General features: G+C 34.9%; 3 protein-coding genes across 4 annotated transcripts; 1 reads left to right on the top strand and 2 right to left on the bottom strand.

Moving 5' to 3' along the window:
- Positions 1–412: 412 nt before the first annotated feature.
- Positions 413–5,797, bottom strand: LOC116352602 (structural maintenance of chromosomes protein 4). The gene is made up of 11 exons (XM_031785324.1): positions 5,544–5,797; positions 5,277–5,465; positions 5,065–5,216; positions 4,626–4,994; positions 4,267–4,559; positions 4,056–4,196; positions 3,361–3,985; positions 3,003–3,113; positions 2,735–2,934; positions 823–2,671; positions 413–701 (listed from the first exon to the last, which is right to left on the bottom strand). Exons 2-11 carry the CDS (start codon positions 5,443–5,445, stop codon positions 495–497), a joined length of 4,116 nt encoding a protein of 1,371 aa, XP_031641184.1. The 5' UTR covers positions 5,446–5,465; positions 5,544–5,797; the 3' UTR covers positions 413–494.
- A 473-nt stretch (positions 5,798–6,270) lies between these two features.
- LOC116352604 (protein spinster) lies at positions 6,271–19,264 on the bottom strand. 2 transcript variants are annotated; one of them, XM_031785328.1, is made up of 9 exons: positions 18,075–19,264; positions 12,072–12,429; positions 11,333–11,508; positions 11,077–11,224; positions 8,995–9,256; positions 7,159–7,257; positions 6,959–7,078; positions 6,748–6,889; positions 6,271–6,663 (listed from the first exon to the last, which is right to left on the bottom strand). In XM_031785328.1, exons 1-9 carry the CDS (start codon positions 18,328–18,330, stop codon positions 6,569–6,571), a joined length of 1,656 nt encoding a protein of 551 aa, XP_031641188.1. In that variant the 5' UTR covers positions 18,331–19,264; the 3' UTR covers positions 6,271–6,568. The 2 variants fall into 2 exon arrangements, with proteins under 2 accessions (XP_031641188.1, XP_031641186.1); XM_031785326.1 differs by lacking the exon at positions 8,995–9,256 and adding an exon at positions 10,024–10,285 and having other exon boundaries at positions 6,272–6,663; positions 18,075–19,263.
- A 770-nt stretch (positions 19,265–20,034) lies between these two features.
- On the top strand, positions 20,035–27,378 carry LOC116352603. Its single transcript, XM_031785325.1, has 10 exons — positions 20,035–20,472; positions 22,103–22,269; positions 22,379–24,156; positions 24,284–24,539; positions 24,635–24,798; positions 24,910–25,180; positions 25,244–25,773; positions 26,061–26,206; positions 26,374–26,473; positions 26,618–27,378. The coding sequence occupies exons 2-10, from the start codon at positions 22,188–22,190 to the stop codon at positions 26,795–26,797; spliced, it is 3,507 nt and encodes a 1,168-aa protein (XP_031641185.1). The 5' UTR covers positions 20,035–20,472; positions 22,103–22,187; the 3' UTR covers positions 26,798–27,378.
- The last annotated feature ends 238 nt before the right edge of the window (positions 27,379–27,616 follow it).

Below are 27,616 nucleotides of genomic sequence, written 5' to 3'. Positions count from 1 at the left end.
ATTAAATTCTAAACATCATATTGAATTTTGATTGCGGAGACTCGTTCGGCTGCTTGCAAACATAAATCATCGAATGCGCATGTTGTATCAGTTATAAGGGAATAACCTTGAAAAGGGTTTTTTAAGTGATGAATATTTGATTTTTAAAATATTTTATTCTCACATTTTGACATTTTGGCTGTGATTGAACAAATTATCAAAGAATTGGAGTTAAATTTTACATTGAAATTTTAGTATTCTATAAATTAAAATAACAAAATATAGCATTTTTAGTACCAAGATGTAGCAAACCAAATTGAATCAGCTCACATCAAATCTTTTCATCGCTTAATAATATATCGTTTAACTTTGAAACATGCACATGCACATGCACATGCTTCTAAAAATTATTTTCTCTTTAAATTGCAAAATGTATAAAATCATAAAACAATAATAATTTATTTAAATATTCTTAAATTCGAATGGATCATCACAGGATTATCACAGCATTTTCATTACTTGTCCTCCTGACCCTGATCTCCGTCTTGGTCCTCATCTTGTTGAATGCTGTTGTTAATTTCATCTTCAGTCGTGTCATTTCCAGAGAAAGACGCTGACGACTGTTCCGGTTTCTGTTGGCTTTGTAATGTGTTTTGTGACATAAACATTGATTGAGATGGTACTGCTGAATCAATTGTACTAAACTGACTTGATGGTATTGCCTGCAATTTACATAACAATTGATTTTTGATTAATTAGAATTTGAGTGCTTTACAAATTGCCTCAGAATGGAACCAAAAGTTCATTTCAATTTCTACATAGATACATCGAATGGATTCTTACCTGTGAACCGCTTGGAATTGGCAATGGTGGTACAGCATTTTCAATAGTTATTGCATCAGTACAATCATCTATTTTATAAATTCCAGTCAGATAGTCAGCCAACTCGAACATATTCGATCGCAATGAGATGATAATGAATTGTGCATTTTTGGTGCGTTCTTTTATATAGTTGGCAACAATGGATACATTTTTGAAATCAAGAGCCGCATCGATTTCGTCCATGAAATACAATGGTGATGGTTTATAATAGTGTAACGCAAAAACCAACGCAAGAGATGCCAGCGTTTTTTCTCCGCCCGATAGATTTGAAATATTTTTCCAGGACTTGCGATTGGGACGAACACTGAACGAAATGCCTTCGCTAAATGGATCCATTGAGTCAACCAATTCCAACTCGGCACTACCCCCTTGCGTTATCATCGTATACATTTCCTTCAATTTATGTGTTATAATGTTGAAGCCACTCATGAATTCATTGTAACGCCGCTTTTTGACATCGTCGAGTAATTTTCGCATTTCATTTCGTTTGGTTGTAATGTCTTCCAACACCTTTATGCGTTCCATATACACGTCGAGCTTCTTCTGATATTCATCGATTACATTTATATTAAGTGTCTTTGATTTCAGTTCACCCTCAATAACTTCAACGCGATACTGAATTTCATCGATTGAATATGTGGCTAATTCTTCGTTCGTATACGTTTTCAATGGCTGTGGTGTGTCTTCATTCGGTAATTTATGTAATTTAAGTGGTTCTAATCTTTTTTTGTAGTACGGAATGCTTGCTTTCATGTCACGTACCGTTTTTTCAAATTTTTTCACCGTTTGTTCGAGTTCAACGCGTTGCAATTTAGCGTCTGACTCTTGTTTTTGCAATGCGATGACCTCTTTTGTGGCATCACTTGAACCATTCCGAGTCTCGGACAATTGTTTAATGATGTTTTGTAAGCGTTCATCAATTTCGGCCGCATCGTTTCCGGCCTGTGCTCGCTCTTCATGCATTCGTCTCAAATCATTTTGAGCATTATCGATGTCTTCCTTCATTGTGGCAATGTTTTCTTCGGCATTTTTTACATTTCGTTCCGATGCTTCAGTTTCGACCTTTAATTTTGTCACCTGATTCGACAACTTTTTAATTTGTTTTTCCAAATTTTGAACGGATTTTTCAACTGCACCAATTTGATCTTCGGTCATTGTTTCAATTTCCTGATTAACCGCATCAACTTGATCTTGTAAAATCTTGGTGTCCCCCTGACATTTATCGAATACCTTTTTGCGTTCGGCGATTTCACTATTTAGATCGGCAACCCGTTTTTCATCTGAACGTGTTTCTTCCATGATTTTGCGTTGATCTTCGAGTTGGGTTTCGAGTCCTGGAATTTGTTGTGCATATGCTGTTATATCTGTCTTGAATCGTTTCAAATTTGCCTCCTCTTTTGGCAGCTTTGCCTTTAATTCGGCCAATGTTTTTCCTTTTTCCCCCTGCATTTGCTGTGCATAGTTAATTCCATTTGCGATATCTTGTACTTTTGCACGTAATTGATCGAGATCGTCAATGGTTGTGTTGTTGCCAACTGATGTGTTATGTGATGTAGCCGTTTTGGTTTTTACTTGTTCGCCCATTTTGCCACGAAATTGCCTACCACCACCTCCGGACATCGTGCCGGACGTTTCAATTACCTCGCCCTTCAATGTTACAACACGATAGCGCTTTGTACCGTATGCAATTCTCGTTGCTTGATCCATGTCGTTTGCAACGAGAGTATCTCTCAAGGCAAAGTAGAATGCTGAGGCCAATCTTTCATCTTCGATACGAACCAAATCATATAGTCGTGACGCATTTTCAGGCCTGTTTAGAAATCAAGATGATGGTAATGGATTTGTGATATTTTTTTTGGTTTAGATTACGTACGTTTGAATTGGACCGGCATGCTCAGCATAATGTTCAATCTTTTCCAAAGCGATGAATGCTGCACGTCCAATGTTATCTGCTTTCAAACTGTTTATACACTTTTCGGCTGTTTCAACTGTGTCGACAACAATGTTATCAAGACGTCCACAGCATGTTGATATGGCAACGTCATACTTATTATCAATGCCACCCAAATCTCCCTACAATATATTAGAGAAAAAGAGATGCGTTTTTTGTTTAATTGGAATGATATTCAAGTGATATTTACCAGACGACCCAGTACACCTGGTAGTTCTCCTTGAATTTTCTTTTGCATTAAATATTCAAGGACTTTATTGTTGGATCGAGCTTGCTGTATCGTATGTGACTTTCCTTCAATCTGGAAAACATAACAGTGGGCATTTATTTTCGATTCAAGTGATGCATTTCAATGAGATAACCTCACATTTGCCAGAAGTCCCTTATCAAACGCCCGACCGACGACCGGCCCAGCCTAATTCGAGAATATTTCGAGTTGAGCGGGATTTAGGCCGGTTACTTCGGGTGTTCGGAACTTACAAATTTTTTTGGGGATCATGTGCCAGTTACTCTGAATATGTGTGAAAAAATGGTAACAATTAACATACCAATGAACGAAGATTGGCCACTTCAATTTTGAGTTTGTTCTCTTCTGTTTTAAATGCATGGATTTCCTGTTCACATTTGGCAATATCGTCTCTAATCCCTGGTATAACCTTTTCACCTTCGGTTAATTCCTCACGACGTCTTTCCAATGTTTCCTTTGCATTTTTCAATGATTCTTCATACATCTCATATTTTCTCCTCTCGGTGGATTCAGTCTGTTGAACCAATTTCAATTCATTTTCACTGACATCCAAATCGGCTTTGGCTTGATCTTGAGCTAATTGAACGTTGGCCAGCTCTTCTTCCAATTGGTGTTTTTTCTCTGTCAATGGTTTTATCTCATCTTGAAGCTTCAAAAAATTGCGCTGCAATAAATCTTTAGCTTCGTCCCTTTCATGCGTAAAACGTTCGGCTTTCTTTTCACAGTCGAGGATTTCCTTTTCATTCTTGGCCGGGACACGTTTCAATTCTTCTAGTTCGGCCTCCTTCTTTTTTACCATTTCTATGATTTGTTTTCGACGGTCATTCGTCGCTTCCATTGATGAGTGGACTTCATCATATTTTCTGTCGGCATTTTTCTTCATTTGTTCGTGATCTTCTTTTTTCTTCAAAATTTGCTCATAAACTCTACAAATGACCGATAGAAAATCGACAATATGGACAATCATCATAAAAACACACACATAAAAATATTTACGCCATTTCAGCTTTGATGCCTTCCTCTTTTTCCCTCCGTTCTGCGATGATGGCCTCATATTTCATGTCGTGCTCTTTCAAATCTTTTGCTTTCTCCTCCAAATCGACCTCACATTTTTCCAAGCTCACTTGAGTGTTGTATCTGCGTTTGAAAAAAAAATTGGAAAAAAATCAGTGCAAATATTTCCAATCATTCAAGCTATTGAACATACATGTGTATCTGTGTTTCCTTGTTTTTCGTTCGAGCTAAATCGTTTTCCAATTTCAAATATGCAACAGCCTCTTCCATGGGCTCCTTCAAATCGTTCAGCTCACGTTCGGTCAATTTGCAGCGATTATGCTTTTCGTCTCGCTCTTCGGTCATGACGTCAACACGAGTACTAATTTTCTGCAATGGTTCCTTGTACCGTTTTGTACCGATGATGTCTTCCAAGTACTCCAAAAAACCACTTTCGTTTTCGTTCTGAGCTTTGGGCTTCATCATTGCAATCGATTCAACTTCACCCTTAATGACAGATGAGAAAAAAAAATCAACAATTCATCGTATTTGGACAATTTTTATGGATCTTACCTGCAATATTAAGAATCGATTGTAGTCCAAATCGACGTTGTATTTCTTGAGCAGAATTGCCACATCCTTGAATTGTACACGCCGATCATTGATTGTATAATATGATGAATTATTCTGATGCACTACACGTGTGATAAAAAATGCACTGCCTTCCACTGTTTGATATGTTCCATCACTACGGTCTTCGATTCGTGCAAAATGAACAGCCACACTACAACTGTCAATGTTCGGAAATTTTTTCGATTTGTGTATCATCAGCGAGAGTTTTTTGCATCGGATTTTATTCGAACGATAACCAAATACAAACAACATTGAATCGATAACATTTGATTTTCCGCTCCCATTCGGTCCAACGATGGCCTGAAAACACTGTTGATTGCAAATCGAATCGGCATGAGCATTGATTATGAGAGAAAACTGAATTCATAAATGAAATTACTTGACAAAATGGTCCCAGCATTACATCGCCCGCATAACTTTTGAAGTTTTTATTCATAATATGGGTTATGATGAGCCGAGATCCATGTGATTCACTTGAACAGTACGGTTTGATTGGTGGCGGTATGAAAATGTCACCCACGCGATATCCACCTATCGATTAACATGATGATAACAATTTTTTTTCTGTCGAATTCAATTTCGTTTTGTTACCTTCTTCATCTTCATACATAGACGCCGGATCGTCGTCTTCATCCAGCTGCGATTGATCGCTGGGTCTTTCTGCTGATTCACTTTGGCTTGGTGCGGCTGTTTGAATACCGTTGGATTGATTACCGTCGGCATCACCGCTACTTTTTCGTTCGTCTAACGGCGAGCTCATTTTCTCTCTCTCATGCAAATCTTCGAAACGAAATATTTCATCGATTTTTTGTTATTTCCATTGCGAACGATTGCAAATGTGATTTTCTTTTTACTTACCTGAATCAAACTATAATCGAATCTTTTTTCTAGAGAAACGCCGAGAATTCGATTTTCAAATTCGGAAACCGTTTCTCTCTGGATAAAACAGGGTCGAAAAAATAAATAAATAAAAAAACCGATAAAAAATGAAAATTAAACGAAAAAAAATAACCGGATTTTCGCGAAATAAAACGGATAAAAATGACTATTGCTTGCCGAGTATATTCTAATAGGAAAAGACGATGCACTTGCGACGGCTGTACGATACAAACAATTTGGTACTGTCAAAACTCGGTTCGAAGAGAATTTTGGCGCGAATCACACATAACCTCATTTTGTATGCAAATAGTGTACGAAAGCCCGACTTTAGCCCGAATACATATTTCAGATTTGGTCAAACGGTGGAAAATCATGATTTTTATAGATTTAATTGATTTAATTTCATTTTTTGTGTATTATTGCTTTTAAATTCGATACCGAAAATGATTACGCGTAAGTATCGTTGATATTAATTTAGTAATGGTACGTAGATACAAAATCAGTGGATATTTTTGAAATCAATTTTTGCTGTTTTTTCCGGCCCAACCTAGAGAATGAAAATTTCTAGAATAAAGTGACGTGATCTTTTTTTGTTCGCATTTTCAGTATTCATTTTCAGCCATTTCAGCGGAATTCTTGTTTTTATTTTAAGAAAAAGCTATAAATACAATTTTAAATTTTACAAAAAAAAAACGTAAATTGTTTTTGTGAAAATGAGTGAACATGGAAAATGGAACTTACAAAAAACGGATATTTTTGCATGTCAAATAATGATTCAATGAAACTTATGACTTTGCTTAAAACACATTTGATGCTAATGTCGAGAAGCATACAATAACAGAAAAAACTAAACAATTGTATGCGCAATACTAATGAGGCTTGATTCAAAAGGAATTCATTAACTTGGTTGTTTCTTTTTCTTTCCCTTGTTTTCATTTTTTTCACTATAACTTAAGCTAATCGGTTCATTTTTTTCTCTACAAAAAAAATCAATGCCTAATCTCTTAATAGTTGTCGATTTCTGGATTGTATCGGCTCTCTGGATTCGTTTGATCGTGTGATGTTTGTTGACTAGAAGTCGCTTCGTGCATTTGGCTACCTGTAATCGCAAAGAACGAATCCACAATTTTAATATCAATCGAACTGTGATGTTTCAACATTAAAGTGAGCCAGAGCTACTTACTGGAAATGGCATCCTCCACTTTTTTCTTATCGCCTAATATGTATATCGATGTCAACAGGAAGAATACACCGCCAAGTACTTCAATGAAACAGGTTATGAAGAGTGCATATTGCAATGACTGGAATTGAACCAAATCTTCATGCTGCAAAAGAATAATGTCACAAGGTGTCAGAAGGAATTTTGGTTTTTTTTTTTTTTGTCAGACACTTACCGGTGATGATGTTTGAGCTAACGTCTGTGGTGAATCCGTCAAGTTTCCTTGATGATGAAGACCGCTGCTTTTGGCAAAACCACTTCCAGCGTTCAGTGCTGTTTGCAGCGTAACTGATACCTAGAAAAAAATACGATTTTTTTTAAACTGTACTGTTTTTTCAAAACTCCATACTGTAGAATGGTCCGCAAAGTACTTACCACACCAATGAGGTAGGGACTTCCAGCGTCACCGAATGCATGTGATATAAGGATTTGGAAAGCCTCTGCTGTGGAACGTCGATTTGGCATAACAACATACTGTGAATGAATGAAAATATGTGATTAGAATGCGATCACTTCATTGCAAATGCATTTTTTTAATCATCAAAAACGGCAATTTGACAATGCGATATCAAAGGAATCGACCACTTTTTTTTGCGTGCATGGTTACAGATATATCTGACGGAAGTTTGACTGATTTATGCGGAAAAAAAGATTTTAATTGAGACGAACAAAAACAGTGTGTAAAAAAGACAGATTCTAACTAGCAATCAGTTGGTGTTAATATTATTAGTATAATGACATTTATAATGAGTCGCAACTTGTCATGCATACTGTGTTAGTTTGGTTTTACTTCACATTATTTGCACCAGCACCACATTTCGCTATTATTAAACATTCATTAGTCTCCACTATTTGTAGTAATTAAATCGAAAACAGCCAGCAAATCGCGTTGACGTCAATAAAAGTCCAGAATAGAATTGTCTGATCTTTGATTTTATCTAGACCTTTAACTAGAGCCAAATGCAGTTGATACAATTCCAAGGCTGGATGATTGGCTCGAACTACGGTCCGATTTCTGTCTATTCAACAGAATATGCATTGCATTTGAAATGCAACACTGTTTTACAGGGAGTTGTTAAAATGTTTGAAGTCATAACAACACGTCGAATGACGGAAAATGTTAGTTATTAAATGAAATGAATTGCAATTTGCAGAAAAAAAATGGTGCGAACAGCATACCAATTTCAATAATTGCACGGAAATTGTATTGATAATTATGAAGTATCGTGAATTGATTTTACAAAAACCTTTTTGATCTCTATTTTCAATTCGAATTTTTGAAAATTTGTTCAAATTGTAAAATACTTTTTGACGTCAAGGTCCATGAATTTCTTGATTTTAGCAAAATGGCATGCAATTATTTAAAACGGGCACCCTGGATCATGATGTTATAGACCCTATGTACCAAGTGCCATATCAAACAGTGTAAAAGTTAGTGATTTCTAGTGAAACACATGCTTGTTTTTAACATCTGACATGAAAACAAAACAGAGAACGTGAAGGAATTTGAACAAACTAAATGATTTAAATGCGACCCATTGCATGAATTTACTGTTAAAAATATGATTAAAATACCTTGGATTATGTAGAACTATGTAAATACCGACCAAACAAATTTTTGTTAACTAAATAAAAAAAAATGGTGTTTGTTAAATACAAATCTTTGAATTGTTAACTACATTCACCAAAGTAAAGAGACAATTGAACAATGAACATTGCATTTAACCAAAGAAGAAAACCAGTAGTGCATTTGCCCCAAACCGATGGATTGTTTGGAATGATGCCATAGATTGACACAAAATAGAAATAAAACACATGCCGACACAACACTTAACATTAAGGATTTCCACATTCCCAATTGATGTTCGGAGTGTGTTTGTGTTTGCTCTCGAGACATAACAAACAGTATGTAAGAAAAATTTGGGATATATTTATATACATTTTTAAACCATCCACCAAACAAAATATGCACGAACAACAAACATTAACGCATTTACGCAATATGGTAATGTTATGTTTATTCTTTGGATCATTTGCCGGAATGAAATTAATGAGAAGAATCTTTACACATTTTTTTAACACTGAACTAGATAAATCAAACTACAGCGGTTGTGGTTGTTTTGTGTATGTGTGAGAGAGAGAGAGTCACAGTCAGAGACAGAGATGAGAGCAAAAATTCAAAAACGAAAAAAAAACCAAACACAATCTTACCAATAAAATATCAGCGACGATTGCCCAATTCAAATTTAGTGCAATTTCACCGATAAACACTAATACATAGGCAATCGCCTCGTTTTCGGTAATCAATATTATAGCGCCGGCTAACAACGGGGCGCTTATAAATAGACCACAAGCGCAAATGATTGGATCATTTCGGCACGAATCTTTTTTTAGCCTTTGGGATAGGTAAGAACCTAATGGGACTCCAATAATGCCGGATAGCATTGTTATCGCACCAAACCGAAGGGATACACTGTAAATGGAATTTCGATAATGACAATTTTTTGTTGTTGTTTTGTTTTGTATGGGTTAAATGTTTTTGTCAGCAAGAGAAAAAAAATATTTATTTATATAAACCAGAGCAAATGTTGAAGCATTTAATTCGGGGCATTTTGCGTGGCTACATAAGGCAACCGTTAGCATGTGATTAAAAAAAAATATCACACACAGCTTTATAGACACACATAAGCATACACACAATTCATTTGACATTGAAGTTGCAACACAACTCTACACTATATCAAGATAAAGCTGATTAAATTATGGTTCTAAGTCATACACGCATACGGTATTAAACAAAACGTCGAATGGAATTTTAGCTTGCAGCGAGAATAAAAAAATATCAGTCCCTTCAGCGCAACATTTCCTATCAAAATATGTAAAATTTTATACACAGATATTCTACTTAAAGAGTGAAAAAGACAACACAATCTTTCCTAATTACTAAATATATATATAGATGGTTTAATGGTGAATGCGATGGTTAGAAAGTGAAAATTTGAATATGAGAAAGCCTTACTTAGTAGCTAGTTTTTATCAGCAAAACTAAAAAAAAAATATGATGTAAAAAAATGATGATCGATAAAATCAGTTTGCAAACAGTATTATCTCAAAACAGATACAACTGTCCCATTTTAATTTTTATCGAACGATATTATGTCACTATTCTCATTGATGAACGATTATTGTCAAATTTGCCGCAATTCGATTGTTCCCTTCTACATTACGCTGACGGCTTACCAAAAGTATATCAGCAACGATGGACCAACATAAGTTGAGAGCCACTTCGGCTAAGAAAATGACGAAAAAGCACCAGCCATTGCTATAGCGTGCTATAAATAAGGCGATATAAACCAATGGTGCCGATATGAATAATCCCCAAGCGCATATAAGTGGATCGCTATTGTGGCCAGCTCGACGAAAACGTTGGGCCAAATATGAACCAAGTGGTACGCCTATCAGCCCCGATAGCATCGCCACTATTCCAAATTTGTACGACACTCTAAATTGCAAAATTTATTACGTTCATCGTTAACACATCTGATTTTTTTTTAACATTTCTACCACATTGAATATTTTCGCAAACTAATTATGCTAAATTTCTCTTGCATTAAAGCATCAGACATTAATAAAAATGAGATTGTGTGCAGCAGGACAGATATCCGAAAATATCTTGGCAAAATATATACATTTGGAAAGAAATGGATGATTGCATGAAAATTTTGGATATGGACATCAGCCGGTGTATATTTGTATGAGATTGGAGACTTTTTTTTGCGAATCTCGCTAATGAGCGCCATCTGATTTTAGTGTGAATTAGATGCAAAAACTGAATTTAATTCTGTAGCATTGAAATGAAAAAGTGAAAAAACAACAACAATAGCACGGCCACACAGAGCTGTACATCTATGCGTGCTGATGCATACATACACATATACGCTTTCTTCATTCTTTCATTCCATTGCTATACGTATCTCACTGGTCAACAGATCTATGTAGCCATGTTACTGTTGTTGTTTTTTTTCTCTTTTTCGATTCAATTCATTGTAACTTAATTGAGTTCAACTATGGAATACAAGATGGCACAGATGAGGGGAATTCGCATTTTGTCTCTTCATAGGCTTAGCCGGTTGATGGACATAGATTTTAAATGGATTTCACGACACATAAAATGTCAATATTGAATGGAAAATTTGTAGTATGTGTGAAAGCTGCTGACGGTGTTTAAAAGAGAGAGAGAAAAAAATTGTGTGGCTTGGACAGAAAAAAAATGTGATGAAAAACAAAACTTACTCGTCCAATTTCATATCTTTGTTTCCCTCCTGCAATTTTAGACCTTTCAACATAAAATTTGGACCCCACCAAGCTAAGGCACCGGTAACGAATGCAACGCATGTAAAACCCAATGTAGACAACATGAACGAACGATTTTTCGAAATATCTGAAATGAAACAATGTGGAACGAATGACGAAAAGAATGAGTTTTTTTTTTGTATTGGTATGCAATGTGAGTTGTTTTGAGCAGAGAGCGTCAAGGTTATTTATTTACCAACTAAATCTTCTTTGTATGATGTATTTGTGGTATGACTGCCTTCATGTTGGCCACGTTCTGGTTCTTTTGTGAAATAAATTAAAACTAAAGCAATTATTCCTAAAATTGGTGTAACGCGAAGCGCCCATCTCCAGTTTCCAAATGCGGCCGCTGTTTTTGAACCAATTATATACCTATAACATATCAAAAGAAAGTGAAATCATGCGATAATTTGTTTATTATTTGTAAATAAAACGATTTAAAACAAAAAAAAGTTCCGAACAGACAAAACAAAGCTAAAAAATAACAGTTCGCGAAGATGTTCTTATCAATGTACGATTTTGTGCTTTGCATATATGTCCAAACATTGAGAGTTCAATAAGTTTATCAATTGAGCTATATTAACAGTGGAAAACGAAAAATTAAACGAAAAATGTGAAAATCAAATACAATTACAGTGTGTCGCGCACAATGTTTGTAAACAAAATTGATTTAGATTTAGTAATCAATGTTATTGTAGCTATTTTCAACATCAACATTTCGATGTGTTTTTTTTTTTTGTTCAATATATGTTTTCAGTGGAAATTACGTTATAATAGAATTTAAAAGAAGAAGAAGAAACAAAACAATTGTCTGTTTTAAAATAACTAAAGAAATAGATACCGTTTCTTGAGCACATATCTGTTCAAATAATTGCGTTATTTTTCTGTTTTTTTTTTAAGAGCAGTCATTGCAACAACAAAAAAAGAGAACTTACCCAAAACCAGATCCAACTGGTATGGCAAAATAAAATAATGCTAGCATTTTTGAGCGAATGTCATTGATGAACAAATCGGAAATGATTGTTGGCGCAATTGTGCTATAGGAAGCCTCACCAATTCCGACCAATGCACGAAATAACGTGAACGAACCATATGAACCCATAAATGATCCGATTAATGTGGTGGCACTCCATAATGCCACACCTGAGATCATGTTCCAACGACGCGAATACCGATCGCCTAAATAACCAAATACTGGTGCAAAAACCATATATGACAATACAAATGTCGTTTGTAATAGACCCATATAGCCATCATCCACGTCGAACTCTTTCTGGATATCCGTCAGAACGCCTGCAAATCAGAACAGTACAACAATAATTTAATCTACCGTTGTCAACGAAATCATACACTAATTTAAAAAAAACACAGTAGACACAAGTGGGACATGTGGAAATGATCAAATCAATCATTTTATGACAAGGGTTTAATTTTGGTCGTGATAACGATATAAGCCTGCTTGAACATTATCAATTCATGGTAACCATGTCGTAATCCAAAGTAATACCATACTTTATTCTGTAAAGCCATTGACGTCATTTGATACATGCAAAGTAATGGTAATATCGTCAATGCTCGTCATTTTGTCGTGTTAAATTACATTGTTTTACATATTTGCATATATAATTATAATGACTTTGAAGAGGGCCAACCTATCCAAATTCATCTTGTACGTAAATATCCGTTAATATGAACGTCAGAAATGATGATATTTGCGCTTTCCACGCTTTGTTGTCAAAAGAGATTGTTTCTCAGAGCAAGATATGAAAGGTGGAATGCTCTGAAGAGCCAAAGGAACACTGACGAGCAAAAGCCAAAAAATATCTAAAATCATAATATTATCAATTTGAATGATTGTTCTCTTCGGGCTCCTCTGAGCGCTCCTCAACACATATATTGCTCTTATAAGCAGTCTGTGGTTGTCAATCAATTGGTTCCACGCTTTATTGTCAATCAATCAAACATTGTTATATTACAAGATGTTTCTTCTAAATAGCATTCGAAAGTCGTCATCTTATTTGCTAAGAAAACAATGTGTACAAGTACAATGAGTCATTGTCAATGTCCACGGTCATTGGCTAACCGTATCTTATCACACGAAGATATTCGCTCATCACTATCATTCGTGATGTCTAAATTTGGTGGTCAACTATTCAACTTATTATGCGTATATATTATTACTATTATTCTTCAAATCAATAAGACGGTTTGAACTCTGTTGAAAAATGGCGCTGTTTAACGCTACATTATCATTTCTTTTGCTATATTTTGTGAGTGCACATTTTCTTTCACAATTTTCAACGATTTCTGTGAACTTTTTAGAGTAATTATAACAAGAAAAAAAACTATAATTTTCAATCGCTTTTGTACTATATATAGCCTACTAAATTATAATGATATTTCTTTCATTTATACTTAGATTATCCAATGCGGTTCAGCAAAACCCACAAATAGCGAAGAATGTAACTTACATTATGTAAGTACTCAGTTTTAATAATGTATGAAAACTTAGACCCTTCAACGATATAATTCGTGAGATAGAGGAAAAAATCGTATATATAGATTTCACTTGTTCAAAGACGTATGTGTCGATGGTCAACGATTACACCATAAATATCCATCAACATTGAAAGTGTTGAAAATATTTTCCGAACATTCTAGCTAATTATTAAAAAATAGTGATTTTTTTTGAATATTTTATTGCTAGTTTCTTGTCTTCACCTATTCAATCACCTGTTTTCGCGGACTACAGTCAATTCATTGAGGGAATTAGGAGTTCTGAGCAAGCGGGGTTGGCGTATATGAGATTGGGAACTTTTTTATGCGAACGCAACTGATCAGCGCCACCTCACATTAGTTCGAATTAGATCGAAAAACTGAATTTAATTCTGTAGCATTGAAATGAAAAAGAGAAAAAACAACAACAATAGCACGGCCACACAGAGCTGTACATCTATGCGTGCTGATGCATACATACACATATACGCTTTCTTCATTCTTTCATTCCATTGTTATACGTATCTCACTGGTCAACAGATCTATGTAGCCATGTTACTGTTGTTGTTTTTTTTCTCTTTACGATTCAATTCATTGTAACTAATGGGAGTTCAACTATGGAATACAAGATGGCACAGATGAGGGGAATTCGTATTTTGTCTCTTCATAGGCTTAGCCGGTTGGTTCTGAGCATGCCAAATTTTTCTTTAGCTGTAATCCAACGGGTCCATATGGTTATACATGCGCAAATGGAAAAGTTCATGAATACAATGATGGAATCCGAATATTTGCGGAAATTCAAAACGAATTTGACTGCAGAAATTGTTTGGTTCAATCTATGGTCTATTATCAATGTGATTTAAATTGGGAATTTCCAATTAGGCAATATTTGGATAGTCGAACTGTAATGAAACGAAAATCAGATAGAGTTCATTCACAACTATACGTGTATACTGCCAAAAATTATAATAATGAAATGCGAATAATGGAAACCCCGCCTTTTTCTAAAACTATAAAACTATCGCATGATATAACACAGACGTATGGAGCTAAATTAGCGTCAGACGATAAGGTTTTAATCCCATTTGTTGGACAACCCATCCATGTTGAGTTGAATGGAATTTGGGTTATAAAAAATCCAGAAACCAAATTTCACAATATCAGCTTCCGATCTCAACAACTAAGAGTGCCCCCTTTTTCAAAAATGAATTTTTCATATGAGATGGTTAAATACAATTGGTCCTTCGACAGGCATTTTGATTTTGAAATTAACGATGTTTATCCAATGTTTGAACGCTTAAAACATATTATGGCACACCCAAATGGCGATATTGAATATGTTCGATTCTATGTCAATAATTCTAAACCACGAGTAACTACCAAGTTGATATTAATTTTGGACGTGCAGAACCATTGAACCCAAATGAAAAATAACAGAGTATTGCTCAGCGCTGCTGCCATCCACAGCATATTAAAATATCTTGCTGAGAGTGCGTCGTCCGTCGCATGCAAATGTACGTAGCAGTTTATACATCACAGCGAACAAGAATGAATGCAATGTTCTCTTCACGATTATGTCACTCAAATCATTCAAACGATTGTATAGAGAACAATGTATGTATTGTTGTTCAAGGTGATGTTAAAACTGCTACGTACCTTCGCATGCGATGGACGACGCACTCTCAGCAAGATATTTTAATATGCTGTGGATGGCAGCAGCGCTGAGCAATACTCTGAAAAATAATGTTCTTGTAAAATTGATTAAAAGGTCAGGTTTTTTTCATGATTCCGTCTAATTCATTTTTTCCTGCAACATTGTTCAGCCAGCTATTGGCAGTGTTTCATTAATAAATAATTATAAAATGAAGTCAATTGTTTTTATTTGTCAAATTTCCTTATTGATCACCCAATTTGTAAAACGTCAATGGACCGTCTGCTCACAATGCACTCAAGTTAGAAGAACAATATGTGATTCGATAAATGTAATATTCAACACAAAATTGCAGTATTACATACATATTCATTTACAGTTAACGACGTTGAAGAGGTCCAACCTATCCAAATTGATCTTCTACATTCAAATATCTGTTCAAGAAAATATGAGCGTCAGGATGGCACTTCCCACACTTTGTTGCCAAACGCTTGGCATACAAATAAAAAAACGCAAGCATTACATTCATTTTTGCGAAATTCGTCATCTTATTTGTTGTGTACGGTTATTGGTAAACCGAATCGTACGATGATGATTTTGGTAAAATGATCAAACCGAAAGTATAGTAATGACATCATATTTCATTGTTTACATATGAAAAAATATTCAGAATCAAATTTTTCTCTTCTATGAAAAAGCAAAACAAAAAAACAGCCTTTAACGCAAAAGTGTATTGTCATGAAAAATATTCGGTAACGTGTTGAGTGAAGTAACAAAAAAACTGATATGTGGAAACGTGCTTATTCAATTTTATCAATCACGTTGATAGTAGACCTTTGGATCTTGACAATTTATGGAACTTTAATTATCGTACCGATCGAAGTTGTTGATATCAATGTTATTTGGCATTTGATTTTTTCCCCTGACAAAATTTCTCATTGTCATGCACTTGAGTGGCCGCCCGAATCAGAATTCAATGAATGATTTCGCCAACCCTCGACTACGTTTTGATTAAAATCAATTATTTCGTTGCATATAGTTACATAGTTTCGTGTGATGATTTATTTCCAATTGGCATTCACACTTTGGTGACCTTTGTTGCCAATTTTTATTCTATCAAAGCTGTGACACTTTTTGAGGGCATTTTGTGTTTCTTAATCGACTTTTATTCTCTTAATATGAATCAAATTTTTTTCTTCCCATAAAATTTCCTTTGTATGATGGTGGTCTAACTTCGCAAATATATTCTTTGCAAAAAATGTTGCATTGCTTGACCAATCAATATCATTTGATTTAATTGATATCAATAAAATAATTTTGCAAAGGTTAAACGGTTCATAAATTATATTTAGATTGCGAGAGTGAAAAAAGTGCCCCGGTCTTTGATTGTCGTGTAATGTACAAAAGAAAAACTGCTTCTATGACAATGAAATGAAGAGAGACGTACTTAATCAAATTTTTATTTCAATGTAAAAATCAATGATGTTTTAATAATATTAGGTATTGAATGATGCATTTTTAGTTCGTTTGCTTGAACTAAATAACCCAAATTCGCACACTTCGATCGGCACAACACAACAATCTGTGTTCGTTTCAAATTTTTTATTTTTGAAACTCACTTAAAAGTCATTCATGCCATGTTGCCGTGGTGTGAATGTAAATTTATGCGATCCGTATCTCTTCCTTCTCATGCAACTAACACGCACAAATTTATCTCAATGCATTTTGTAATAGCTAATTATGTAATATGATTGACCGTCTCTCTTTCGCTTGACGAAATCAACAAACCGGCCGACATTTTCTTCGACTAACTCAGTGTTCGAGTGAAGAAACAACATTTTTTTTCTTCAAAGCAGTACATAGAGAAGAGAAAAAAAAGTGTATACGAACTCAGAGTAAAACCCAATCACTGATAATTTAGTTCAATTGTAAAAAAAACAAGTAACCAATATCATTTTAACGCTGAACAGGATTTTTATTCAAATTAACGCATTAATTGGAATGGTATTGTTTTTTCTCAAACGATATATGAATGGTATGTTAATTACGGTGCAATTTTTCTATATTTCATCTTAATAGAATTGAATTAGTCGGTGACCGGGTGGTTAGATGAATTACAAGGTTTTCCATATGGCTTTCTCTCTTCCTTTCTCTATCATTTCATCTTTCTCTGTTCAAAGTATTACATTGTTAAATTCCAATCATATTAAGTGGGTTTCGCCCTGTATTTTAGATTATTTACTTAGCTGTTGCTAACCAGTAAGTATAAAAGAGATAAATAAGGGTCTTTCTCTGTGTAATGAAAACGCTCACTATCATTCAAAACTAAAATGCATATCATTGTTTTGCTGTTAGGCTGTCAATTATAATATGTTTTTTTTTACGTATTTCTATTCACCATTTTGTCTCAATGTTCAAGCATCTCTGTGCTGCGATTATATATTCGTTGCATTCATTTCGACAAAATGGTATGTTATTTATTCAATGAAACAAACCTCTCAATCACATTTTGTTGTGTCGTCTAAAAGGAAAAGGAATGTATAAGTGTGAACCAAATGTGCTCTTATCGAGCGAAAGCGACGACGTGAAGAACGAAGAAAATGAAATAAAATACCGAAGAAGAAAAAAATGTGTGCCGTATACCGGGTTACATTTCGCTATCGTACGATAAGTAGTTATGATTTAATATGTCTATACGTTTGTCGTAATGATGGTGTGTGTTTTTTATGGTGGTCTGCTGTAATATTGATCAATAAAATTGAACGATTGAGCGTCATAAATGTTAACTTACCGGCTATCGTAAATCGATCCATGTAATTTATAAGATTTACAAAACATAATACACCAACTGAGAACCATTCCGAATATGTTACTGATGATATTCCATTGTATTGATGTGAATTTCGTGAATTTGGTCGTTTTGAATTGTCGTTGACATCGTCGCCATCGATTGATGACATTACACTACCCATTGCATTCACCGATTCCGCGTCCGCATTCATCAATTGCTGTGATGAATTTGTTGATGTAAAATTGCCAACAGCCATTTTTATATATTTTTTTTACTACCAGTTAAAGCACTTCTTTTTTTTATATTTGGTATATGCCTAAATTTTCTTCGGCGTAGTTAACTTTTTTTTTGTTTTGAAGACAGATTTTGTTAAAATTTAATGAAATATTATTTCATTCGGTCAAACAACGTTCCGAAATTCTCTATAAATCAGGTGATTGTTTATTCCTTTTAAAATGTTTCTCGTTTTGTTATTGTTTGCGATTAGTCATAAACACATAATATACAAGTCACTGTGTGTTGTGGATCGTACGACAATCGACCGTTTCTATTGCAATCTTGTGCTTGCGTATTTTGAACACATTTACTAACATATAAATACACAATACAATTTGGCCCCGTAATAAACACTTTGATTCTATCGAAATTGAGCAAAAATCGTTTGCTTTCAAATTGATTTCGATGCTTTTATATTGATTTTTAGTTTTAGTTTGTGCAATTTTCTAAACGAATGTGTAAATCGAACAATGACGAAGTCATCAACGTTTTATTTAACATATGATGGGTGTTAGCTTCCCATTTTTTATACACATGTGTGATAATTTATATAAATTTGAAGGTGGCGAGACGTTTTGATTGTTATTTTGTGTCTGTCAATTTCGTTTGATTCCCATTCAGAATTTGTTAATTGGGCCACCGAATAAAATACAAAAAGCCACATACACAGTTTCACGATTTCAATGAATTTTGTTTTGACCACATACGAATTTTGATGAATTTGTGTTTTCTTTTTTTTATTAAAAAGATAAAATTAAACGGATATTGCCCAACAAAAAAAAACCTGAATTGTGTTTTTTTTTGATGACTACATGTCAACACATATTTGCAATAATAATATTTTGATCGATTTGTATGTTGTTCGCTCTGTTACAATTTAAGTACGTGTTTATTTAGCTAGGCTTGATACGTTACTGACATTCAAATGAAAACACATATTGGCTTATGTAGAATATCGTACGATATTCAGGCGACTCCATGATTCATATCAGTTTTATCATTCAATGACACCAGGTGTCGTCGATGTAGCAAACCGGCTTCAAACGAAATGTCAATGCAAACGTTACGAACGTTAAACATTCGCAGACATTTTACCGATTTTTTTTGTTATTTAAAAAAAATATGCAATACATTTTTCAAATAAGATTTTTATTGTGAGTTATTTATTTATTTTTGATTAATTTTATTATTTAAATACAGAAAAATTTCAATTTTTCTATGAAAAACACATAATTCATTAAAGTTTCATGGTGAGTGGAGGCGCCTGGTAAAATAATTTACAATGATTTTTTTTATTTCAAAAATCAAATTCAAATCACAATTGAAGAAAATATTTGAAATATGATGTGATTCAACCAAAATAAAAAAATCGAGTCATTTGTGTGTGCAACATGATGAAAATGAAATTCGTTTTTAATTGTTTTCGATGCGAGATGTGATGCATGGTAAATGAATGAAGCATCCAAGTGTCAAGTATGGCATGCTATGCAGATCCAAATCATATACGATGAAATGATGGTATGTTGTTACATCGGTTGGGAAAGAGTTGGCAGGTTTGTCCTGAATTGTTGTTGTTGTTGCTGCTGCTGCTGTTTTCTTCATCTTCGTTCATTTCTCTTTAATGTGCTTCTCGCGGTGTGTTCCCCCTCTTCTTTCACAGTTGTACCAGTACCATGGATTGCAATAGCTCTCGATCATGCTGGAGCTCTCTATCGCGCGCGCACACACTTCAAACAACACAAGAAAAATGAAAGACGATGAAGAAAGCGACAACGTCACATTCGGTTGAAACGGTTGAGGTAACTCAAGTCACATACGCAACAAAATTTCTTTCTCTCTCTCTTTTCGCTACATATACACACATTACAACCAAGTGTGTATATCAATTGAAAAGTATTTTTCATACGCATCGCGAAGCCAACCGAATAATGTTGAGGTTTTTAACGTAGCACGAACGAACGCGAACGAACGAAGACAAAAAAAAAACTAACTAAACACAAAAATAATTCCCATGAAATTTTTCTATTTATAAGTGACTTTAGATATCAATGACAGTGATTTTGAATTTCATTGCAATTTGCGAGTTCAGCAAAATATCATCATCCATCGTCTTCGCGATCAGGTAAAACAAAAAAGAATAGTTTATTTTTTTTCTTTCGTTGAGATGCATTCTGAACCACAGTGAATGTGTGTACCAGTCAGAGAGTGTGTTGTATATGTGTATGTGTGTGTCTTTTTCTTCTTTCTTGTAAGAAAAATTAGGTTTCGTATTGGCTTTTGAAAGTGCTCTCTCTTGTGAGTGTATAGAAATGAACAAGAATGTTGTTCAAGTTTTGACATAAAATTAAAATAATAATAATACGAACAAATATATAAAAAAAATGTTGCAGTAACAGTTAATTTCTTGTTAGTGAATAGAATTGGTGATTCTTTATATGATATTTTTTGGCCAAATTATATTGGTGAATAAACGAAGTTAAAAAAAAAGAGAATGATCAAGCAGCACCTGGATTGTTTCATTATAAAAAGCTGCGCTGAAAGATCGAATCGATTACGACCTATAATGAAAAATTTCTTCGTATGTCATACATGCCATATATTGGCAAGAGTGTGTGGACAGGATGGCTAAATTGCCATCGCATTTCTTTTTTCATGTGTTTTGCGCTCCATACTTTTATAGAACTTGAAAAATTCCATTTATGCGGGCCTATAACATAGTTTTTTTTTTAACCAAACAACATTGAATTGAAAAGTTTTGTTGCATGCAACGTTTTCATCAGCCAATTGTTGTTGTTGAAGTGAAAATATTGTTAAATTTATTGTGTGATTGATTTAAGTACGTCAAAGAAATTTTTTGTAACGCTGCAACGTGAATTTAAAACCATCAAATGTGAAATTGTAACAATGGATTTTCCTAATTATTAGTCACACATATGAACATTTTAAACTCACGTTATGTAACGTCCCCATTATAATTCATCGCATAGCGAAACCAATTTTTTTTTGTTTACATTGGGTTGACAAACGTTTTGCAAAAAAGTAAAAAACAAAAAAAATATATTTCCTATGGAAAGACCCGCCGTTCGTTGTCTCTACAGTCATTGAATGTTTGTATTGTCTTACGTTGTGTTGAGGAGCGAACCATTTGACGTCACACATTTTTAAAAAAGAGAAGAAATAAAAACCGCTATCCGAAATACCAAGTCAGTGGTTTCTCTCCCTGTCGTTGATTTATCGACTCTGGTGGTTTTTCACATAAAGAAAGTTGAACAAATTTGTCCACCATGTATTATTTACATAATTATATCAAATCAAAACAACTAATTTAGCTAAATTTTACATAATTTTTTTGGTCCAAACGCAAGTTAGTGCACGCAATACCGTAAATTCGAAAAAATATTTTTTATTTTCAGATGTAAAAGAGTTGAAGTGAGCATTTAATTCATTTGATTTTATTCGAGTCCATAAGTTACTCACTCATTTCAAGCCATTCACAAGTCATCGCATTTAATTTACACGCGACAACATTAGTCACCAACGCACATTATATTGCGCAACGCAACAAATGAATTCTTTTATTTCATCATAAGTTTCGTGTTCACATTGAGCCTCGGCCGGTGATGCCCGAATATTTTATGACTAATTTAATTTTTTTGCTCAAGACACAACAAACACTTTTCATTTTTTTTTTTTTTCAATTAATTCATTACGACACAAATCAAATTGCATCCGTCTTGTTGGTTTTTTTGCAGATTTGTCGGGCGAAACGCGCTGTAATCTTTTGATTTTATAACTAAATGTATTTTATTGCAATTGCATTTAACGATCAAATGAAAGATGACGATTTTTAGAAGAAAACCTGTTAGTTTTTGGATTATACTTTCATTTCACCTCATTCTACTCACAATTCACATTGATGGTAAGCATAAAAACAAGTAGATTTCGTAAAAAAGAAAATAATTGTCATCATTGATGTGTCTATATGTAAACGCAATTCTTTTTTCTTCTTCTTTAATACAATGTTTCAGCTGTTAATCGAAAGGTGATATGCAAGAAATCGAACAAAGATCCAAAAATAAATGACATCAATTATGAATTCCATGCGAATTCACCGAATGAAATTTGTGACGAAGATACGATATTTCCGACAACCACATTAAGTACCGAAGCCACTCATGAAATCGGTGCAAATAAATTGAAAGAACTTGATGGTTTGTCAACGCGTAAACCGCGATCAGAGTATACCGATGGAATTGTGCCGACAAAATTGTTGCAATTCGATCCACAACATCCGCCAGCAAGTGCGTCAGCCGTAGCCGAAGAACGTCAGAATAATCCAAATGCTGATATTCAAGACATCATAACCGGAATTGTTAAATTACTAAATGGAAACGTAAATGTTCACGCAAATACACAATACTCACCGCCACCAACTCGACGATATGCTACGCGTATAAATAATCGTGGTCCGCCTCGAATATCGGAAATGCCACTTATACTACCTGTCATTGATGATAAATTTAGTAATATTCCGCCACAAAAAACAACACCATTTCCAAATGGAATGCGAAAACCACCAACTGTACCGTATCCATTTGATATGCCACCGCCGCCGCCGCCGCTGACATCATCACCGGAAAAACCACTTCGAAATGAGCATCCATTGATGGTGCACAATAAACCAGTGCCAACAAATCGACCACCATGGCATGGTTCACGAACACGACCACCGATTCAAATAACAAATACAAATCGTTTGCAAATGCCCAGCCGAGTATCACATTTGCCACCGCAACCATCACAAGATCTTCGTCCGCCCAGCAAAACAATTGTTAATCCACCAGCATACAGTACACGAATTCCTGACGTAAATATTAAAATGCCCGATGTGTATTCAAGTGAAAAACCAGCACCAAATCCAATGGAACAAATGGTGACAAAACCAAATGTTCAAACCGAACTACCTCCAAAAGAAATAACTCGAAAACCAGATCATCCGAAGAAAACAACACGCATTCCATCGACCACATCGATTCCAATTATTGAAAGTAGCAAAGAAATGGTCGAACTACCCGTTAGCATACAAACACCTACCTCACCATCGTTATTCATTCCGGAACGATCGACAGATGCATCAGCTCCACCAGCAGCGGCTCCATTTTCACATGTACCACATCCGTCGACTGATTCAAAAGAACATTTAAACACACCTGAGTTATCGGTATCGTCAATTCGTACCACACAAGAAACATCATTAACAATTAAATCCACCACGGAACCAGTTGAAACGACGGCAAAGAACACAATCTCACCATCAAGAGTACAACAACCGACCGAAACCATTGATGCAACCGATTTTAAATCATTTTATGCACGTCCTGGCATCGTTCTTGACGATACAGATTATACACCCGGTACACCGGGTGCTTTGGAACCATCAACTCAACCCGTTTTTCATCATGTTCATCGTAATACAGGCGTGCCATCATCGGCAACACTTTCAAACATTTATGCAGAAGTATTTGATGTCACATTGTCAGCGATTCAGGGCCAACCACATCACAATAAAGTGGTCGATTTGATTGAAATCGGTAATACCGAAGCGGGTGCAACTGATGTGATTGCAACGAAACTTTATGGGACCGATGGAAATGATATCATTGTTTCAGCATCGGATGATAACAGTTTTGTATCGATCGATGGTAAACGAACGTACATCAATCTATTTGGGGAAACAGCCGAAACTGAACACCTGAAAAAACCATTAAAAACCCATGACGACAACCGAGTTTATTCATCGAAAACAGTAAGTTAACCCGTTGATTTATTCAGATTTTTTTTTGCTCTCTTTTGATGTGCATTTCTTGTAATTGCGAAGCGAAAATGATACAATTTACATGCCATATAATTTTTTGGTGTTTTAAAATAAATAGGTCACACCATATGGTGAAAAAACGAATTCAATTCCGACGAATCGAGGAAAACCAGTTCAAGTTCATAAACCATTTGCAAATCATACAACAAGTTCGCAGACACCATTTACAATGAGATATAATTACCGAACAAAACCACAACAAAATGCTGTTCGAATCGATACATGTATTGTTGGCGATGATTCTACTTGCGACATTGCACAAAATGAAGTATGCAAAACGGATTCGGGTGTGTCAAGTTGCCACTGTAGACCAGGTACGTTTTTTTTTCAGATTCTATACTTTTTTTGATAACATCTCCTTGAAAAGTAAGTAATGGACCGTATTGAAATGTGTATTTTCTTCCAAAAGGTTATTCTCGTCGCAAGTATCGTGATCCATGCAGACGTGTTGTATCGTTGATTATGTCAATGCGAATTGACAAATATTACGATAAACCAATCGTTTGGGATAAAGTATTTGCCGATTCAAATAGTGAACAATTTGAACACATTAATTTCGAATCACTACGAGCAGTAAGTCTGTTTATCTGTATTTGCTTAACACATTTTCGTTCGCTGGCATGATGAAATTTCATTTTTGCAAAACACACAAAACTCAACACTTTCTAATGTTTGCATGAACAGGTTGATTCGGTGATGTCAATGACGCCATTTTCGGACGATTTCATTAGCGCTCGAGTGCATAATATTTATGCGGGCAACGCAAGTCAAGGTTCACCGGGTGTATATGTCAACATGACCATTCAACTTGATGGCAATACGGAAAGTGCCCGAAACTATATACAATCTGATTTACAAAAGCAATTGATTGCGGTCATTCATCGTCGAAATAATAACATTGGCAATTCAGCATTGTATGTCGATCAACCGGCCGGTTCGATATCAAGTCTTTATGGTAATTGAAAATTGAAATTCATTTTTTCGTAAGTACGATCATTTAATTGTAAATCATTTTAAGATTTGGACGAATGTTCATCGCGTGAGTTAAACGATTGTCATCCAAATGCAAATTGTACAAATTCATGGGGAACATTTCAATGCAAATGCGCGGCGGGATTGAGAGATCCATGGTCGGATCAAATTCAAAGGGCCGGCCGTGAATGTATTTCATGTTCGAATACGTATTGTAATAATCGTGGAAGTTGTCAATACGATGAGAGTGGCACACAATTGGTGTGTATTTGTGCAAACAGCTATTATGGCAGCCAATGTGAAATTGACGGTGACATTTTGGCTGTATCGGTTGGCGCATCAATTATAGCCGTGTTGATTATAACATTGACATTAGTTTGCTTGGTTATGTGGGGTCGCCGATGGAATCAAGAACAAAAAGAAATGGTTGGCAGTCCAGTATTTAATTATATAACACGCGCCAATTTGGACACACACATGAAAACGATGCAATCGAAAACATACCAGGCCGCACTGGAAGATCGAATGCGATGGGCTCAAATTGCAGATGTTATGGCACAATCCAATCATTATGCGGTAAGATATTTAACATTTACTAGAATCCGGCCATTTTATTTACACAGAGCTGTTTTGGGTACCGAAAAAGTACGGGTAGTCATTTCATCTCATTTCTCAAGTGCCTGAATATAAGAAAAAGTAGCACCTACAAAAAGAGCACCTACGGTGCCTTTACCAGCTCTGTATTGAATGAATTTTTTTAACATGCCTGAATCAATCAGATTCTTCTTTCTAATGGACAAAGTTTTATGTCATTCATGAAAAATGTTCTGTCTTAAAATCAATTTTCTATTTAAAAATGTCAGGTTGAACCAGTTGCACCGCAAAGAGTGCAACCAGCACCATTGTATGTATATCAAAATATGCATCATCCAAATGGTACTGCCAGTCTCTCAATGGCTGGAACATTGCCCGTGGGACGTAATCGTGAGCTATCAATTCCTATTTCGAGGTTAGTAAAGAAGTGTTGATTTTGTATTCTGAAATCAATTTACTTGTCAATCATATTCGACAATTAAAATATTCTCAGTACACATTTGTATTTCATTCATCGGCCAACACAACAAGTTGGTTACAGCAGAAAAATGTATATAAATATTCATGTGTGCTCAATTTCAGAATGGATATGGAATCAGTGTCAAAGATGCGAAGACATGAGACTACAAGTTCAAGTGAGGAAGATGATTTAGTGGACTTACTTGGCAGTAACACATATCAGGTAGGTAGAATAAATGGCAATGATTTTAAAGGTCAAACAATTTATGCCATTTTTGATTTTGTTCAAAATTAAGTTTTGCCATTTGTTTCGTTTGATGATTGTTGTTAATTTAATATTTAATGTTGATTCATCAATTTCAATCAGAGTCCAACCGGTATCTATTATGATGTGGATTGTGAATCATCCGATCAGCAACATGGCACATCAACATTACAATCAACGCTGGAAAGTGGTGGTCCATTGTTCAGTCTATCGAATGCGCCAAGAGTTCCAATGTCAACTTATACACCCAATCCACATCCTCGCATGTACCCGAGAAACTAATGCCTCTAAAAGAAATGATTTTTTCCTATATAATTACTATTTATCTTATATTACTATAAAAGAAATGAAAAGTGTTCGCGATATAATTTTAGTCTGTCCAAAATAGTTTCTCAAGTTAAACAGCATTTTTTTGGTGTTCAAAACTTTACCTTTAAAAATGCCGTTTAAGTTCAGAAACGCATGCAAACAGTTCCACGGAATCAAATGAGCTTATTTATTTATTTATTAATTGATTTTTTCTATGTGTAAATAAAAAAAAATGCGAATCGCACAATTATCGTAAATTAAGTTCTTTCCCCATTTCGACAAATTGGTCGATCAATCAAAACTGCACTGATCTAGCATCTATTTATTATTCGCATCCCATTCTATTCAGAGACTGTTTTTTAGAGCAATATATGTGAAAAGAAGCGCTCTGAAGAGTCGGAGAAGCGCCTAACTTTTAAGACTTTGCTCAGTGCTTCTCCGGCACCTCTTCACATACATTGCCCTAAAAACAGTCCCTGATTCTATTATATATATATTTTTTCTTTTTTTTATAAAATAAAATTTATTTGTTATATTCAGACAATATATTTAGCTGTCGTCATCTGGATATTACAGCTCATCTGGATATCGTCAGCAGATGATACGAAGTGAAAACAATAGAAGTGATTGTTATAGGTATATACTGGTATTACTATAACAATCACTCCTATTGTTTTCACTTCGCATCATCTGCTGACGGCATCCAGATGAGCTGAAATATCCAGATGACGGCAGCTAAATATATTGTCTGGTTATATTTTGTTGCAAAATAAGCTGCTGTAAAAGAGCGCC

Source organism: Contarinia nasturtii, unplaced genomic scaffold (genome assembly GCF_009176525.2).
Source record: "Contarinia nasturtii isolate CC-2019 unplaced genomic scaffold, AAFC_CNas_1.1 Cnas_scaffold_187, whole genome shotgun sequence".
Classification (NCBI taxonomy): Eukaryota; Metazoa; Arthropoda; class Insecta; order Diptera; family Cecidomyiidae; genus Contarinia; species Contarinia nasturtii.
The sequence above is the reverse complement of the archived record's forward strand: the minus strand, read 5'-3'. Positions and strand labels throughout refer to the sequence as shown.

Bases quoted from the DNA above. Each gene is read 5' to 3' on its own strand.
- LOC116352602 (XM_031785324.1), bottom strand. From the start codon at position 5,445: ATGAGCTCGCCGTTAGACGAACGAAAAAGTAGCGGTGATGCCGACGGT. The intron at 3,114-3,360 runs GTATGTTAATTG...TATGTTTTCCAG, and splicing joins TGGCCAATCTTCGTTCATTG to ATTGAAGGAAAGTCACATAC. The intron at 702-822 runs GTAAGAATCCAT...TGTAAATTGCAG, and splicing joins CAATTCCAAGCGGTTCACAG to GCAATACCATCAAGTCAGTT.
- LOC116352604 (XM_031785328.1), bottom strand. From the start codon at position 18,330: ATGGCTGTTGGCAATTTTACATCAACAAATTCATCACAGCAATTGATG. The intron at 7,258-8,994 runs GTAAGATTGTGT...ATTCATTCACAG, and splicing joins TCGTCGCTGATATTTTATTG to TATGTTGTTATGCCAAATCG. The intron at 6,664-6,747 runs GTAAGTAGCTCT...TTGCGATTACAG, and splicing joins AGTGGAGGATGCCATTTCCA to GTAGCCAAATGCACGAAGCG.
- LOC116352603 (XM_031785325.1), top strand. From the start codon at position 22,188: ATGACGATTTTTAGAAGAAAACCTGTTAGTTTTTGGATTATACTTTCA. The intron at 25,774-26,060 runs GTAAGATATTTA...TAAAAATGTCAG, and splicing joins CACAATCCAATCATTATGCG to GTTGAACCAGTTGCACCGCA. The intron at 26,474-26,617 runs GTAGGTAGAATA...AATTTCAATCAG, and splicing joins TTGGCAGTAACACATATCAG to AGTCCAACCGGTATCTATTA.